Source organism: Quercus robur, chromosome 7, assembly GCF_932294415.1.
Source record: "Quercus robur chromosome 7, dhQueRobu3.1, whole genome shotgun sequence".
Taxonomy (NCBI): domain Eukaryota; kingdom Viridiplantae; phylum Streptophyta; class Magnoliopsida; order Fagales; family Fagaceae; genus Quercus; species Quercus robur.
This window is the reverse complement of record NC_065540.1, coordinates 42,320,667-42,338,663: the sequence shown is the minus strand read 5'-3', so window position 1 is coordinate 42,338,663 and position 17,997 is coordinate 42,320,667. Positions and strand designations below refer to the sequence as shown.

At 31.5% G+C, this 17,997-nt stretch overlaps 1 protein-coding gene and 1 long non-coding RNA gene across 2 annotated transcripts; one reads left to right on the top strand and one right to left on the bottom strand.

The window, feature by feature from the left end:
* The first annotated feature begins 1,421 nt into the window (after positions 1-1,421).
* LOC126691431 (uncharacterized) lies at positions 1,422-11,418 on the top strand. Its single transcript, XM_050386482.1, has 5 exons — positions 1,422-1,561; positions 1,933-2,088; positions 2,366-2,440; positions 4,079-4,150; positions 10,723-11,418. Exons 1-5 carry the CDS (start codon positions 1,422-1,424, stop codon positions 11,177-11,179), a joined length of 900 nt encoding a protein of 299 aa, XP_050242439.1. The 3' UTR covers positions 11,180-11,418.
* LOC126693512 (uncharacterized) lies at positions 6,860-8,894 on the bottom strand. The gene is made up of 2 exons (XR_007645387.1): positions 8,617-8,894; positions 6,860-6,923 (listed from the first exon to the last, which is right to left on the bottom strand). It is a non-coding gene; the product is annotated as an uncharacterized LOC126693512 (long non-coding RNA).
* Positions 11,419-17,997: the final 6,579 nt, after the last annotated feature.

Below are 17,997 nucleotides of genomic sequence, written 5' to 3'. Positions count from 1 at the left end.
TTAGTAATATCTTTTTAGTTTCTAGTGATATTTTCTTAGGAGAAAAAACTAAAACTGCAAACTAGTTTGGAGTTATCTTCCTCCAATCCACTATATAATGATTAAAAAGATCATTTATGTGTAGTTTTTGACATATAGTAGATTAGAGGAGATAATCCTAAATTTTTTCCTTTCTTAGACTACTATCTCTATTTTTGACTTATATGAAGAAAAACTTGACATTTTATTGCAAGTTAAGAAAATATATCATTATTTTTTTGAAGAGAGAGAGAGAGAGAGAGAGAGAGTATTTCTTTGGCATAACGCCAACACAATTTAAGACACTACTACATTTTTCAGGAGAATGTCATGAATACTCACTTAATTCCCTTTTACTCACTCTTCAACTGTTTTTTTTTTTTTTTTTTTTTTCTAATTTTTATTTTGTACCAATATTATATGCAATTTCAGGCAATTCCATGTTTTTCTATTTGTGGCAGTCAACAGGAACTTGGTTTCTCCACTACATTCCAATTCCATACCGCTTTTGGCTTTCTAATTCTATTGTTGCTCACCCTCCTCCAAGTCAAGTATCAAAACTTTGGCAACCCATTTCAAACGCATGGTGCAACCATGTCGCTTTTTATCATAGCCGTGCTTGTTTATGCCATAGCATTGGCAGGGATATGCCAACCAAGTTCTAACAGAAGCTACCTCCCTATACTAAGTATACTTGGACGTGTGTGTTTCATTTTTGGAGCTTTTGCTTGTGACTTGTTACTGTTGATCACTACAACAAACTTTAGTTATTTTGACCCTCTATAAATACAAATGCGCTTGGTTATATTAGGTCCCTCAAAATAAGTTAAAACACCCTTGAAATAAATGAGAAAAAAAAAAAAAAAAGAGCAGGGCAGTTTTGTACCAAAACGTTTAGATTTTCAGCCCACAACCCTAGATAAAATATGACAAAATTTTCAGCCCTTGAAAAAAGACCACAAAAAAATTTAAAAAGATAGCCACAGCCCTTGATAAATTATTTGTTCACTCTCTCACAGAAACTGAGAAAGCTTAGTGCTTTAGAGCATCGGTTCATTTAAAATTTTTTGTCTATTTTACACTAAAAATTTACTTTTTTTTATTTTACATAAATTATTGATAAAAATTTTCACACCAGATGATCTATTATCCACAATTTTTCTTTAAATAATCATTTAATATTATTATTTTATTATTTAACTTACCCACCCACCTACCACCCACTACCCACAACATCCACCACACACACGGTCCCCCTCTCTATTTTTCAGAACAACCCTCTCTCTCTTCTCTCGCGATCAGCCATAGCCTTTGTTGCCAAACTGCCCTCCTCCCTCACGATCAGCCATAGCCAGAGCTCACCTTGAGCTCCATCCAGGGCCGAGAGCCCCAAATCCTTCGCCATGCCATCACCGGTGGCAGCAAAGCTCAGCTGCAAAACCGCCACAAACAGTGGTCCAAATCTTCACTCTCTCATGGCAGCAGCGAGCACTCCACCCAAGCTTCCATGGCAGCGGCGACAGCAGCTTTGGCGTGAGTTTTGGTTTGATTTTTTATTGATTTTGGGTTCCATTTTCTGTTGATTTTTGGTTTGATTTTCCATTGATTTTTTGGTTGGATTATTATGTGTTGTAATGGTGGTGGTGGGGTGGTACTGGATTGTGGTGGTGGGTGGATGGTTGATCGGCTGTGCTGATTTAGATGAAGAGAGGGAAAGGGTGAGAGAGACTGAAATGAGAAAGAAGAGGGATCTGACCGGTGACAGAAAATAGTATAAAATATTGATTTACAAGGCTACAGTAACCGTGTATATTTACACGGTTACTGTAGCTCATGGAAATTTTTAGATGATTTTACACAGTTTTACATAAGCTGATGTGGGAGGTTTTTTTGGCCAAAATGTGTAAAATGAAGGAATTTTTGTATTATAGAAGAGTATCCACCAACTGATGTGGATGCTCTAAACGATCATGGAAATCTCATAGAGCTTGACACAACTCCGATTAGATACGAATTGATCTTGGCAATTTGTGACTCTTCGTCTCTTTTGGTGTTCTCAGCTCCGATTAGGTACGAATTGATCATGGAAGTCACAAACCCTAATTTGGTCTTTGATTTTTTTTTTTTTTTTGTTTTTTGGTTTACTCACACTTTTTTCATCGATTTCCCCATGATTTTCGTTTCACATTTCTCAGAAAACTGAGCTCATCATCGATTTCCCTATATGGATTTCTAATTGTTCGACTTTTGCGATTTCAGTATTCGAGTTCAAATCATAATCTCTGTTTCCTTTACAATTTTCATACAAATATTGATTGATTTTTTTTTTTTTGATTGTGAGTACAAGCACAACGAGATTGCAAGGCTCAATCCAAGAGATTGCTAGTATTGGTTGTGTGGGAAATGTGCTTTTAGACACTCCGTAAGCCTTGATTTATTTCCTAATATAATTTGCATTCAATAACTAGGAATTTAGTTAATATTAGTTATACATTTTTTCAATCAATGTTTGCTATATTGTATGTGTTTGAACTTGGGTATTAGTTATGAATTTTTTCAATCAATTTTGCCATATTGTATGTGTGTATTATGTTGAACTGCTTTGGCTTTCTGCTGTAGTGAAACCAATTGCTTTGGCTTGATTGATTTTGATTTAAATTTTGTTGGACTTGATTGATGGTGATTGATGCTAATTGCCACTGATTGATGCTGAAAGATTTAACTGTTATTTGAATGTTATTTCCATATATTATGTAATCTCGTTATGGTTTTATTTTCTGTCCATATAAGATGTAATTTCAAGACTATTTAAAGGGTCTCAAGTTCGCTATTGTAACCGGTTAATTATGGATTTATAAAATTTGGGGGTCTTATTCTAATGCTTGGGGCTCTGATTCCAAGCAAGCCCAAGTGCTAATTCTTGGGTTCCTTTTATGCTCGGTGTTGATTCCAACTTCCAAGCAGCTCTCTGTGCTAATGCTGAGGAGGTTATCTCTTTTTCTATGTCATCTGCTTGATGTTGATCAAGCAAGCCCTAGGTGCTAATTCCTAAGTCCCATCTCTTTCCTTTGTTTCCCAAATAAATGCCCCCTTCTAGAGTCTTTTGTCCTGCAGCTTGTCCTACATCAAATCTGGCTAAGTTCTTGTGCCCTTAATTGTTTGAGATACCTTTTGTTTGTTGGAGTAGGCTCTTTGGTTTTTTCTTTGTTATACCCAGATAGGTTTGATCAGAACAGAGTAACCAATCAGAGTTGCCAAATAATTAGAGTTTGTGAGTGTTATTTTTATTGGAAGTACTGTGTGGCCTATAATGTTAGTATTTAGCAAGTTATAAATCAAATAGTGCTACATATGTAATGCAGTTAGTGCAAATGTATTGACATTCTCTTAGTTTACTTGTTTTATTGCTATCTGTTATAGTTCTTGTTTTGTTTATTTTCAATTGAAATCTAATATAATATTCCAAAGTGTTAATTTTGGTTTGTGGTCTTTAAGCATGTGCATAACATATGAATTTGTTGTGATTAAATGCAAGGTTGTTCTTGTTGTAGTTGTCCTCTGTTTGGAAAAACAAAAGAAGGGTAAAAGAGCAAAAACCATGTCCAAATTCAACAGCTAGTCCATGTTTTGGTATGTATAAAGTTAGAATAATGTGTCATTAAGATTGGCTTCTAAAGTTACTTCTTCAATTCTCAAATGTGTCTTGTGGGATTTGAGAATCACACATATAAATCCTCTTATCTTAAACACATGTTTATTTTTTATTTATTCCGCTAGTCAATAGTACTAGTTGGACGGTAGACCTCAACAACCTTACACTTTCAAAAGGCTCTAGTCCTTTTTTATATTGAGATTACCTGTGTACTTGTGGTTGTACAAGAAGATTTCATCTTGCCTAAAAAAACAATATAGATACTGAACTACTTGGATTTGTGCAATGACTAGTTTTTTTGAAGACTGTATGAAATATGCCCATGTTCTTTTCTTTGAATGGTTATGCAATTTAGCTGTTGTATGCTGTAATTATAAACTTCTGTCTGCCTTTGGTTTCATTTTGTAGAACAAGGAATTATTTCAAGATTTGGCTCCTTCCCTGTGGAATTCTTTTGGTACTATTGCTGCACTTATACAGGTGTGCCTAATTAATTATTTTTTTTTTTTTTAAAAAATTTTAAGAAAAGAGAATTATTTCAAGATTTGGCTCCATTGTTGTGGAATTCTTTTAGTACTATTGCTGCATTGTTACAGGTATGCTCTTTATAATTGTCAATTTATTCTCATTGGTTTTATTTTCTACTCTCTCTTTCTCTCTCAACCTGTTTTTCACAGTTGTCATAAATACATCTATCTTAGCATCTTATGTATTTGGGATTATAAAATAGTTACCTCAAAATTTCTTCCAAGTTTGATAGCAAAATTTGATGGTTTCTGCTATCATACATAAATTTTGTTGAGATGTTACTGTATTGCCTGTTTATGATCATTAGCTGACAAAAGTAAGGGTGAATATCAATAAGTGGGGTGGAAAGGTATGACGAAGGACTAAGGCTGAATTATCTATGTTTACTCCTGAAATCCAACAACCCACAATGCCGAAACCCACCAAACAACATTGATCTTAATGAATCCAAAACGCCAATGCCAGAACAGCCACAAATCCAAAATGCCGATCTCAATAGCCACCACACACTGTTACACACCGATCACAACCCCACCGCATGCCCACGCCGCACACCAATTTCTAACCCATTTGTCTTTGCTGAGAGAGGAGAGAAAGGGGAGAGATGGAGAGGCATAGAGAAAGAGGGAGAGAGGCAGAGCTGTTTGTCTGCGACAGAGAGAGAGAGAGAGAAGGTAGAAACAATACACGTGTGGGAGTGAAAGTGAGCATTTGGAAATAATAAAATAATAAAATAAATAAATAAAGTTTTTTTTGCTAATACCATTTAGCTACAGTGAGCTACTATGCTACTAGAGATAGTAGCTCACTGTAGCTATCACTCAAAACTTTTTAGCTTTAACTTCTTTGCTATAGTGTATGTATAAACTGTTTTTGTTACTAAAATGACTAAATCTTGTTGTGAATGCTCTTTTTAAAGCTAAAAAATTGAGAGTGCATCTCTAGAGGAAACAAAAGCCATTGCTAACCCATACTAATAGATTAAATTCATTGCATGCATATCTTGTAGTGGGTTTGCTATTTTTAGGCCTAGCGGAATTGGTGGCTGTGTATTTTGATGGGCCTACTGAAGGTCTTTGTTAATTGTAGTCAAGGCGACTTGATGTATTTGTGGTTTTAAGGCGAAAATTGATTATCTTGTTTTAAATGCAAAATTACTACTAATTAATATGAACTACGTAGAATTAAAAAAAAAAAAAAAAAAAAAAAATTTATAGACAAACAATATTTGTCAAAAATTTTCACATTTATTGATGTGGCAGATTGATAGTGGTAAGTAGAAGAGTGATGTTAATGGTAAACTTAGATGAGAGCTAGTAAAAATTTGTTAACTCAACTCTTAATATTATTCTTTTTTTTTTAGAAGTGCAACATTCACAATATTTTTTACAACAAATTCTAGGTTTTAAATTGCTTCTTGTTTTCTATTTGAAAACACCACTATAATTATTTTTTTACTATCAATAACAAGATATAACCTACTACTTAACATTTATTCTAAAAGTGTTGTGAAAAATATTGTGAACATAGCATTTTTTTTCTCTTTTTTGTTTGTTTTTATTTAGTAAAAATATATTATTTTATTTATTGATTATAAATAATTCTATTGATTAAAATTTGAAAGCTTTTTTTTTTTAACTTAGGGCCTTAAACGACCACATCTATTTCTCTACCGTTCAGCTGACCCTGTTGGTAGTGTCCTCAAACTGAGAGTGCATCTCCATTTGCGGTGGATCTTTTTTTATGGTCAAACAGGCTTTTAGAAAGTAATATTAAGGACGCATACGTATTACTTTTTAGAAAGTTATAATAATAATGCCACAAAAAAAAAAAAAAGTTATAATAATGACCTTGGATTGGATGGGTTTGGATGAGTTTGAGATACATGTTTGGAGGTCCCATATATATGATATATGATACATCATATATCATATATGATACAGGATCCCATATATGATACATGTCCCATATATGATCCATACATATGATATATGATGTATCATATAGGTGATTCTACAACATACATATTATTTTTTATTAGAAAGGTATAAGAATGACCTTAGATTAGATGGGTTTGGGGTCCCATATATGATCCATATATATGATATATGATGTATCATATATGGGACCTATTTTTTATTAGAAAGGTATAATAATGACCTTAGATTATCATAACTTTCTAAAAAGTAATACGTATGCGTCCCTAATATTACTTTGTAAAAGCTTGTTTGACCATAAAAAAAGATCCACTGCAAATGGAGATGCACTCTCAGTTTGAGGACACTACCAGCAGGGTCAGCTGAACCGTTGAGAAGTAGATGTGGTTGTTTAAGGCCCTAAGTTAAAAAAAAAAAAAAAAAAAGCTTTCAAATTTTAATCAATAGAGTTATTTATAATCAATAAATAAAATAATATATTTTTACTAAATAAAAACAAACAAAAAAGAGAAAAAAATGCTATCTTCACAATATTTTTCACAACACTTTTAGAACAAATGTTAAGTAGTAGGTTATATCTTGTTATTGATGGTAAAAAAATAATTATAGTGGTGTTTTCAAATAGAAAACAAGAAGCAATTTAAAACCTAGAATTTGTTATAAAAAAAATTGTGAATGTTGCATTTCTAAAAAAAAAAAAATATATATTAAGAGTTGAGTTAGCAAATTTTTACTAGTTCTCATCTAAGTTTACCATTAGCATCACTCTTCTACTTACCACTATCAATCTGCCACATCAATAAATGTGAAAAATTTTGACAAATATTGTCTGTCTATAATTTTTTTTTTTTTTTTTAAATTCTACGTAGTTCATATTAATTAGTAGTAATTTTACATCTAAAGACAGACAGTATTTGTCAAAATTTTTCATATTTATTGATAGTGGTAAGTAGAAGAATGATGCTAATGGTAAACTTAGATGAGAACTAGTAAAAATTTGCTAACTCAACTCTTAATATTATTCTTTTTTTTTAGAAGTGCAACATTCATAATATTTTTTATAACAAATTCTAGGTTTTAAATTGCTTCTTGTTTTCTATTTGAAAACACCACTATAATTATTATTTTACCATCAATAACAAGATATAACCTACTACTTAACATTTGTTCTAAAAGTGTTGTGAAAAATATTGTGAAGATAGCATTTTTTTCTCTTTTTTGTTTGTTTTTATTTAGTAAAAATATATTATTTTATTTATTGATTATAAATAACTCTATTGATTAAAATTTGAAAGTTTTTTTTTTTTTTTTTTAACTTAGGGCCTTAAACGACCACATCTATTTCTCTACCTTTCAGCTGACTCTGTTGGTAGTGTCCTTAAACTGAGAGTGCATCTCCATTTGCAGTGGATCTTTTTTTATGGTCAAACAAGCTTTTAGAAAGTAATACTAGGAACGCATACGTATTACTTTTTAGAAAGTTATGATAATCTAAGGTCATTATTATACCTTTCTAATAAAAAATAGGTCCCATATATGATACATCATATATCATATATATGGATCATATATGGGACCCCAAACCCATCTAATCTAAGGTCATTCTTATACATTTCTAATAAAAAATAATATGTATGTTGTAGAATCACCTATATGATACATCATATATCATATGTATGGATCATATATGGGACATGTATCATATATGGGACCCTGTATCATATATGATATATGATGTATCATATATCATATATATGGGACCCCCAAACATGTATCTCAAACTCATCCAATCCAAGGTCATTATTATTATAACTTTCTAAAAAGTAATACGTATGCGTCCCTAATATTACTTTCTAAAAGCCTGTTTGACCATAAAAAAAAGATCCACCGCCAATGGAGATGCACTCTCAGTTTGAGGACACTACCAGCAGGGTCAGCTGAACGGTAGAGAAATAGATGTGGTCGTTTAAGGCCCTAAGTTAAAAAAAAAAAAAAAAAGCTTTCAAATTTTAATCAATAGAGTTATTTATAATCAATAAATAAAATACTATATTTTTACTAAATAAAAACAAACAAAAAAGAGAAAAAAAAATGCTATGTTCACAATATTTTTCATAACACTTTTAGAACAAATGTTAAGTAGTAGGTTATATCTTGTTATTGATGGTAAAAAAATAATTATAGTGGTGTTTTCAAATAGAAAACAAGAAGCAATTTAAAACCTAGAATTTGTTGTAAAAAATATTGTGAATGTTGCACTTCTAAACAAAAAAGAATAATATTAAGAGTTGAGTTAGCAAATTTTTACTAGTTCTCATCTAAGTTTACCATTAACATCACTCTTTTACTTACCACTATCAATCTGCCACATCAATAAATGTGAAAAATTTTGACAAATATTGTTTGTCTATAAATTTTCTTTTTTCTTTTTTTAAATTCTACGTAGTTCATATTAATTAGTAGTAATTTTGCATCTAAAACAAGATAATCAATTTTCGCCTTAAAACCCCAAATACATCAAGTCGCCTTGACTACAATTAACAAAGACCTTCAGTAGGCCCATCAAAATACACAGCCACCAATTCCGCTAGGCCTAAAAATAGCAAACCCACCACGAGATATGCATGCAATGCATATAATCTATTAGTATAGGTTAGCAATGGCTTTTGTTTCCTCTAGAGATGCACTCTCAATTTTTTAGCTTTAAAAAGAGCATTCACAACAAGATTTAGTCATTTTAGTAACAAAAACAGTTTAAACATACAAAGAAGTTAAAGCGAGGGCACGTGCAATGGTGCCTATGGTTGTGGTGGCATCGAATCCGGTGTTTAACTTGGAGTCAGATCAGTCATGGAGATTTGGGGATGTTTGGATACAGGGAGGAGGTGAGGTCTGTTTAGCTTTTTAAGTACTGACACGTTAGATTGCTGAGTGGGCACTGCGTTCTTTTTTTTATTATTTGGCACTTTTTTATTGTACCAGCTGTTCAGATTGAAGTGATTGTACCAAAGCATTGCTTATGCAACGGAACAAAAGACAAGCCGCTGATTTTATATATGTGGAAGTCAAAGTGAAAGTAGTAGTGAGCTTAAGGCGTGACAGAGACAAATGTGGGAAAGAACCATAAGCGATTCAAATGTGTGTGAAAGAAACACAAAGACATTAGTATATAAAGGAGGGCACGGCTTCGGACATGAGTCATACGGCAAAGAAAGTGGAAGAAACAAGGAGGCAAAAACAATGGAGGGCAACAATTTTCATCCCCAAGGGTTAGTTCAAATCTTTTTGCATTAGCCATTATTTTTTGCTTTACATTTTTCTATTTATATGCCCATGAATGCTACTACTTCAAGAGTTCAAGTTCTTCATTTTTGTTATAATTTTATCCGGAGAAATCTTATCTTGTTAAGGATACAGCTATAGTTGCCGAGGATAGCAGCTGATCTGTATTTGATTTTGTATATTTGAATCATATTTGAATAAGATATGATTAGATAGGTTTAGGCTTGTGATGAGATAGGATTAGGATAAAATAGAATCATATTTTGAATTTGAATCTAAGTGATGAACTAGAGGTATATCCGGATTTGTATATCTGAACTGTATTTACAATTTGAATTTGTAACAAACTCTTCTATATATGAAAATGCCTAAACCTGTAAGGTAAGGCTTGGAAACAATTTCAATTATCTGATTTTACATATCTCCACAACATTTTCTGCTCTAGTGGGCACTTCTAATGGTTTACAAAACATTTGAGTTCATGTCATATATTAAGACAGACCTTGCATCTGTATTGCAAGTTTATTAACAATCTATATTTTTGTCAAATCCAACGGAATTTAGGACAGTACTGTTTCTTTTTTGCCTTTTATTTTGACGTTATATTGCTCCTCTTAATTACTTATTACATAAGTTTTTTGTTAACTCTGTTCATGCGTATACCATAAATTATAATTCACAAAATTTGCTACTTAAATTAACTGGTTGCGTCAATATTAGAAGATAGATCAAAATCAAGATAAAAAAAACTCTCTCTCTCTAAAGAAAATCATTTTTCCCTGTAATTCGGATACTAGGAATTATAAATGGAGTCATTGTGTTCAGGAAACCATATTTTCTAGGGGTCATGATTTCTTGACAATAGTTTTCAAAGAAGAAAAAAACTTACACACAGAAAAATAAAATCTTTTTATAATTGATAAAGGAGAGAAACAAATGAAGAGAAAATAAATAAAAATGAAAACAACAATTCAATAGGAGCCAGCAAAATAAAATCTGGGATTTATTTCTTTCTAGAGGAATATTAGATGTAAGCAAGAACACAATAAAAATAACATTATTAAATCATTATGAGTGAACACAGGATTCGATATGAAGTCGACACAATATTGAAAGACTCGGCAAATAATTTAACTTGCACCTCTAAATTAAATATGAGCATTAATCTAATTACAAGCAAAATATTTTGTTGGCAAATCGAATGTCATGGGTATTCCTTTTGCTCATTCATCAACTGTATATCCATTAATATTGCATGTAATCTGAGGCAATTCTATGTATTTTTTTCCTCTCTGTTTTTCACAGTCGGCAACAACTTGGTTCCTCCACCAAAGTCCATATTGCTTTGGGTTTTCTCATTTTAGCGCTGCTTACCGCTCTACAAGTCAAGTATCAAAACTCTGGCAACCCATTTCAAACGCATGGTGCAATTATGTCATCTTTTATTGTACTTGTGATTGGTTACGCTTTAACATTGGCAGGGATAAGCCAACCAACTCTCAACACAAGCTACCTCCATATAGGCAGGAGAATGTGCATCATTTTAGGAACTTCTGCCTCCGGCTTGCTGGTAGAGGTCCTTCTACCACTGTGGGGAATCCTAATCCTAATCCTCGCTATTTCTGCATTAATGTTTGCACAGTTACTGTGTGTCTCACATCAACAGATTCTCCAATGCTTTGTACAAATTTTCCAATCAATCAATCAATCTATTTCAGAGGCAGTCAAAACATTGTGTGGATGGGTCCAAAATGGTTTCTAATCGCTACAGCAAGCAGCTTCCAAAGCATTCAACTGTTCTTCAATGCCAACTGCAACTGCCAACTCAATAGAGAACCAAGTGGAAAATGTAGCAACTAGTGGCTAAATAGTCCTATCAATTTAGAGTTTCAGATTATCATAATATCAGTAAGTGACCTTATATTTCGATTAATTTAAGCTCCTATTTAATGTTAAATCCACATATTAATATGTTAATATCAATTTAAGTTTCTGCAACAAGTACTTGTTTATGTATGTTTTGAATGTCACAGATATGAATGCATTGCAAGGATAGAGTAAAGTGCCATGACTATTGCCAAGACAACTAGCTATGTTTCCTCGTTAAGGCTAATTGCTGATGAAAGAAAATATGAAGTGACTCATATGTACTAAGATTACAAGAAAAATAATGCAATAAATCAATTATCATATACATGTGTTTATGATTGCTTTAAATTATACAAGCTGGTCAGGGTGATCGCTTTAGCTGTGATCTATTGTTTCAAAATTTTTTATTTTCATATAAAATTTTAGTTTGATTTTTGTTTTCTTACCGTTGCTATGGTAGAATGAAATTGGTTTCCCCAATATGAGAGGGAAAAATAAATGACTTCATGTTCCCACACAAAGATGAAAATCATTTAACAGTTGTGTTTTTAAATCTTTAGAGTGATTTTCAAAGTTCAATAAACAGAAATGTAAATGAGATGACGAAGAAAGTATGGTATAACTGGTGTTGGTTGTCACATCTACAATGCCTTCATTAACTTCTCCTTGTAAATTAATTTAACAAAAAAAAAATCTTGATCCTATGTGAGTGGTTGATATAAACATTGTCAATGTTCAATACTTTCGTGTTTCTACGAAGTACTTATCAAATATGTCTAATCATTTTATTTAACAAATGTGCTCCTTATTGAGCAAGGGTCTGCAGAGTCTAACAGTAATCTCAGCAACAAAAATTCATGACAAGCTTATAATAAACAGATTGTGTGTTTTTTAATAACAAATCAGAAAACATTTCATTCCGCCTTATCTAATTAATTTGATCAATTACAACAAGACATGCCAAGAATCCTGTAACTAAATTGCATTGACCGGTTTTTTTTATATCAAGAATCAGGGTTCAAATCCTCTCCCCCACTCGTTGTAACAATTTATCAAAAAAAAAAAAAAAGATTAGCTATTCGCTCTGTGTCTTCTCATCATTCTCTCAACTTCAGATATGTTATAGTCTGTAAGAAAATCAGAAATAAAAAAATCCATGGAGATCACAAATTGTCTAAAAATACAAAGACAAATTTGAAATTGATCCTTTTTATAGTTCAGATTAAAGATAACAAATTTGAAGGTGTATCCAATGTCAAGTCATTTAAAAATAGCACTCTGTATCTAGGAAATACTAAAATTTGACATAATTGAATGAGACATGGTATCATTTCAAGTAAATGAAATTTCAGGTTAAGTGAATAAAGTGATAAGGAAATTGTAAACAAATTGTAGAATGTTGAGGTTACGGAGTGAAACAAATAATTTAGAGAGAAAACTCAACTGTAGTGGAAGAAGGAGCACGCTGCTCATTCTTTGATCTCGATTCCCAGAGACAATCCTTAACAACTCTGCCTTCGATAAGTTGGAAATCTTGTAAAGGAAACTCATTAGGAAAGGGTTCGATCTCAGACTTTAGTTTGGTGGCCGAGAATGCCCAGCTGTCTCTTTCTGCCGACTCTTATCGTTAGTCTTGACTCTGTTTTTGGTCTAAAATAAGGAAAGTAGAAAGAATAAAGTTAAAAATACAGATTGCATAAGATGCTTGAATATTTGGCTAAAATAAACTTTTTAACCCTCCAATGTTTGTGTTATTATGATTTTGATCTCTCAAATTTTGAAACTTTCAATTAATCCTCTAAATTTTTTAATTGCTAATTGAAAAAAAAAGTGCTAAACAATTAAGTTTATACCCTAAGTGATTAACAATATAGAATTAAATAAATTAACAAATACTCACATCAAAGAAAAATAATAACTTAGCAGAATATATATATACATACACACAGATACACAATACAATTTATGCACTATATTAAATCAAAGCAATAAAGGTTGTGACACAAAGATTGATCACAAAGAAAAACTATAGTTTTGTTTGGTTGGGGGATAATAAATAATGTTAGGATGGAAAATTTGGGAGATAAAAAATATTTAATTTTTTCTTGTGTGTGTTTGATTGGGAAGATGGAAAAGTGAATGGATGGAAAAAAAAAAAATTGTTTGGTTGAAAAGAAAAATGAGATGATGATAGAAAATGTAATTTGTATAAATTTATTCTCATTAAAAAAAATTAATAGTTTAAAATTGTTGTTAGTATTAAAAATAAATAATAATTAAAATAAAAAAAAAAAAAAAAAAACTTCATATACAAGTGGGATAAGATGAGAGTAGATGGGAAATTTCCCATCAAGCCCCCTCTTTCCCGCACATTTTTCCCTAAATTGGAGAGAAAATAAAATCATCCTAAATGGTGAGTTCAAGAAGAAAACTCTTGAGCCTCACCAAAATCTCCCCCAGTTTCCCTTCCTAACCAAACGACCCAAAAAAACCATTTCCCCCCATTCTCCATCCCTAGTAATCATCCCAACCAAATGACCCCTAAATGAAAACCCCTCAAAGGAAAAACAAGGACAAACACTCTCATAGAAAATTCACTATTTAAAGCACAATTATAACAAGCAACAACTTACAAAACCTTTACTAGCCTAGATTCTATGCAACATCTGCAAACGTCATGTTTTCCTAACTACCTTGGTAGTCTTAGAACCTTTAAAATTATTGTATAGTGATTCCTCCATGTTAAAATCTCTAGTACTATAATTCACTTAAGATTTGACTATGTGGTTTCAAACGTACAAACACTCAAAGTGAGATTGATATATGAGTGAGCTGATAAAAAATGATTCTTGGAAAATCTTTACTATATCATGGGATGTATTAGCTAAGCAGGATTAAGAAGAACCATATAATAGAGAACAGGCATTAAGATATTATAGCAAACCTCACAAATCTCTTTGTGTGGTGCTCCGAAAATGGCTCTTTGTATTGGAGTTGAGCTAAGAATATAAATGGCCGAAAGGCTTTAAACCATGTGTTAAAGATATCAAGTCTAATCCCAATCATACTTGATTTGCAAGTATTTTATTTGTACTACAAGTTTAGTAACCATGGTTTGGTATATAGTTAGTTTTAAATTTTGTCTCCTATAAATATCTTATATTAGATTCATTGTAATATATAACTCAGTTTCAAAATTTAAAATTAAACCCCTGTACTTTTGAATTTTTGTCATTTTAATCCCTTAATATTAAAAGGTTAATAATAATAATAAAATAAAAAACAGAGAGCATATGCTTGTCTCATATAGTGCGGTAGCTTTAAAACTCATGAGGACAAAATAGACTATACCAGATGCCAATTAATTGTGAGTTCTAGTTAAATAAATAAATGCCACCTGCAATGTGCATGGCTAGAAAACAAACTTGGCGTGCACGCTCTGAATGGGAAGGAACTAGGAAGGAGGAAGGACTCTTGTTCACCCACCCATGACTCTATTTCTTTACCGACTCCAGTATAGACCAGGAACGACCAAATTGGACCTGCCTCTTCAAAATATCAACTTGAATTTTGCTACTTTTCTTGGACGGGGTAATATCTTATCTGTGTGTTTTAAATTATTATTATTTTTCTCTCTAACACATAATCTTACATTCTATTTGCTTTATTATGCAAGAAAATTATCGCAGAGAAAAATGATTTATGATGGTTAGAAATCTTAAAAATAAAGATAGATTATACATATTACAATGAACCCAATATGAGATATATATAGGAGGCTATATCCTAAACTATCCATACAATTAATCATGGTTATTAGACTTGTATAAATAGAATACTTTGCTTGCATACCAAGTAAACTTGGGCTTGGGCCTTCGCTATGGGGGTTTGATATATTTACAATGAACAACCTAATTATATAGGTTGAGGTACTCGATTAAAATTTGTTAATTAATTGTTGATGCATTTAAAACCAATTGACAAAACATAAACCACGTATATGTTTGTCAAGAGCTTTTTGTTTAAGTTTAGAGTTTTGTAACTCAATTGGTTAGCACTTTCTAATGTGTTAATATTTTTAGTTTAAATCCTCTCTCATCTGTTGTAACTATCAGATTATTAACAACAATAAAAAAATAAAGTAGTTTGTTTAATTTTTAGATTTTTTTTAACCTCAATTTTTCCCCCAAGTATATTTAACCCACTTTCAACTAAAGGTAATTAGCAAAAATCCAAATAAGTTGATTCTTAAAGGAAAAAAAAAAAAAAAAAAAAGAAGGAAGGCAATCCAATTTAAATTAATATTATGTAGTAAGGTTTGTTCCTCATGTGAATATTAGGATTTTTTAAAAAAATAACTATAAATCCGAAACAATTTTATTAGTTGGGCAACTTTCCAAACTATTTGCATTTCTAACAAATCAAGTCTAATAGACTCGATTTTGCCCTTTGAAAATACACTTGGAAATCGAGTGTGAGACACTCGATTTTCAAACTCGAGTGCCTCACACTCGATTTCCAAGCGTATTTTCAAAGGGCAAAATCGAGTCTATTAGACTCGATTTGTTAGAAATGCAAATAGTTTGAAAAATTGCCCCACTAATAAAATAGTTTGAAAGATTTAGTTATTTTTTAAAAAAATCCTGAATATTATCTAGTAAGGTTGTTCTCCGGAAATTCCATAAATATTTCCTTGCATTAAATAAAATCGATATTAAATTAAAGTCAAAACTCAAAAGAAAATAGTACGTCATGATGACATCAGAGAAGATTGTTTAAACTTTGTAATGAATTAATCAATTGCAAGGATCCTAACCTAAGCTAACATAAGTTGAAATTTTGAAATCCATTAATTACTTACGATTAATGAAATATGTAAGTGACATGAATGACCATTACATGGCACAAAGATCGAATAAACCTATATCTAATTTTGGTACCACCACAGCACATACATCCAATGGCGAATCACTGAATCCTACCCAAATGGACACCTAACTTTGCATAATGTGTATTATTCAACCAGAATGATATAGTTTGCAACCAGAATAGTTTGTTTAAGGGTTTGTTTGGGATCCACCTATTCTGTTGAAACTAAAAACTTTTTGTTGAAAGTACTGTAAATAAATGTAAAAGTTAGCTGAAATGGTACAGTGGAACCCATGAATAGTACCAAAAAGTGCAGTGGAATCTATGAATAATAGCAAAAATAAACTAAATAGTAAAATAAGTTAGCAAATTCCATCATGCCAAATGCACACTAAGTGTACATGAATGTAATATAAATAAATTATCGTCTTTACCGTTAATAATGAAAGGGAAATACTTGTTTCGTACACCTTGTTGCACACACTTTAACACATGCAAAAATTGCAAAGATTTACTGTATAATAAACACTACTCATTTTGAAACAACACACATTAGTGATGATAAGTTATTAGTAATTCTAGTATTACAAACTAAATTACAACTTTTGTCACAACTGTCTTTTGTGACAAACTGTGACCGGTTACCTATTACTTTTATATAGATCTACCACTTTTCTCCGTTACTTACAATTAAACATGTAAATAATTGTGACAAAAATTGTGAATTAGTCTGTGGTAATAGAACTTAAGTTATAATAGTCCCTTGATAAAAAGACCGAAATGAGACTTCGTGAACAATTTGTGCACAATCACTATTCCTCGCAATAGACAAGGTACGTTGGCTCGGTGCAGGCACCACATTCAGTCAGGGGTTCAAACTGAGTTGGCAATAGAAATTTTTTTTATATGTAAAATGTAATATTTTTAAACATTTTTTTTAACCACACTAAAACAAAACTCTGGAATGCACTAAATTTTCTTTGAGAAAGTCTACCGAGTACAGACAGACACCCAAAAAAAAATTGACAAAAAATTTGACACATATTAATGTGTCAGATTGTTAATAGTAAGTAAAAAAGTAATGTTAGTGTTTGGCCCAATTAAGAATTAGTGAAAACTTGACAACTTGATTAGTGTGAAAAATATTGTCAAAATTTTTGTGTAAATAGCATTGCTTGTTTTCTTTTAGCCCGACTGAATTGAACTTGGTCCCCTTGACCATGCTTTGGCCTTTTAAAAAAATGTCCTAACAACAAACCAATTTGATCTCAAATCTACTTAAAAAAATAGTAATCGATCAAATCTCATAAATAAATAAAAGCCACCCATAATCCATTTGAATGGAATAAAGTTTTGGAATATGCTAAATAAACTTATAATTTATTTTTTATTCTCCAATTAGTAATATGGAAAAATTTTCTAATAAGGAAATCATGTAGACACAAGATTCATCTTCTAAGCGAATTCATGAATCTATCATACAATAATTTCAAAATATAAAATTTTGTAAAATGTGATTATAAGATTTTATGTAAAAAAAAAATTATGATGTTAATATATTCGAGTTCTTATTTATTTTAGATATAGTACTATAATTCAGGTTTTGTAATGACCCTAGAGATTAAAAAATATAAATATAAAAATAAATAAATCCGGAGCCGACACTGTGTTTGCTCCAATGAAATTTGGGTCAAAACATGATTAGAACACGGAACTCGCGATGATGCTTCCCCAGTTAGCCCTCCCCTGTAAAGTTGTGATTCACAGCAAATGGGTCTTCTTTACTTCACGTGGCTCTATCTTCAATTTTTTTTTACAAACTATAAATGGGTTACCTAAGAT

Bases quoted from the DNA above. Each gene is read 5' to 3' on its own strand.
- LOC126691431 (XM_050386482.1), top strand. From the start codon at position 1,422: ATGCCATCACCGGTGGCAGCAAAGCTCAGCTGCAAAACCGCCACAAAC. The intron at 2,089-2,365 runs GTACGAATTGAT...TGTGAGTACAAG, and splicing joins GTGTTCTCAGCTCCGATTAG to CACAACGAGATTGCAAGGCT. The intron at 2,441-4,078 runs GTAAGCCTTGAT...TTCATTTTGTAG, and splicing joins AATGTGCTTTTAGACACTCC to AACAAGGAATTATTTCAAGA.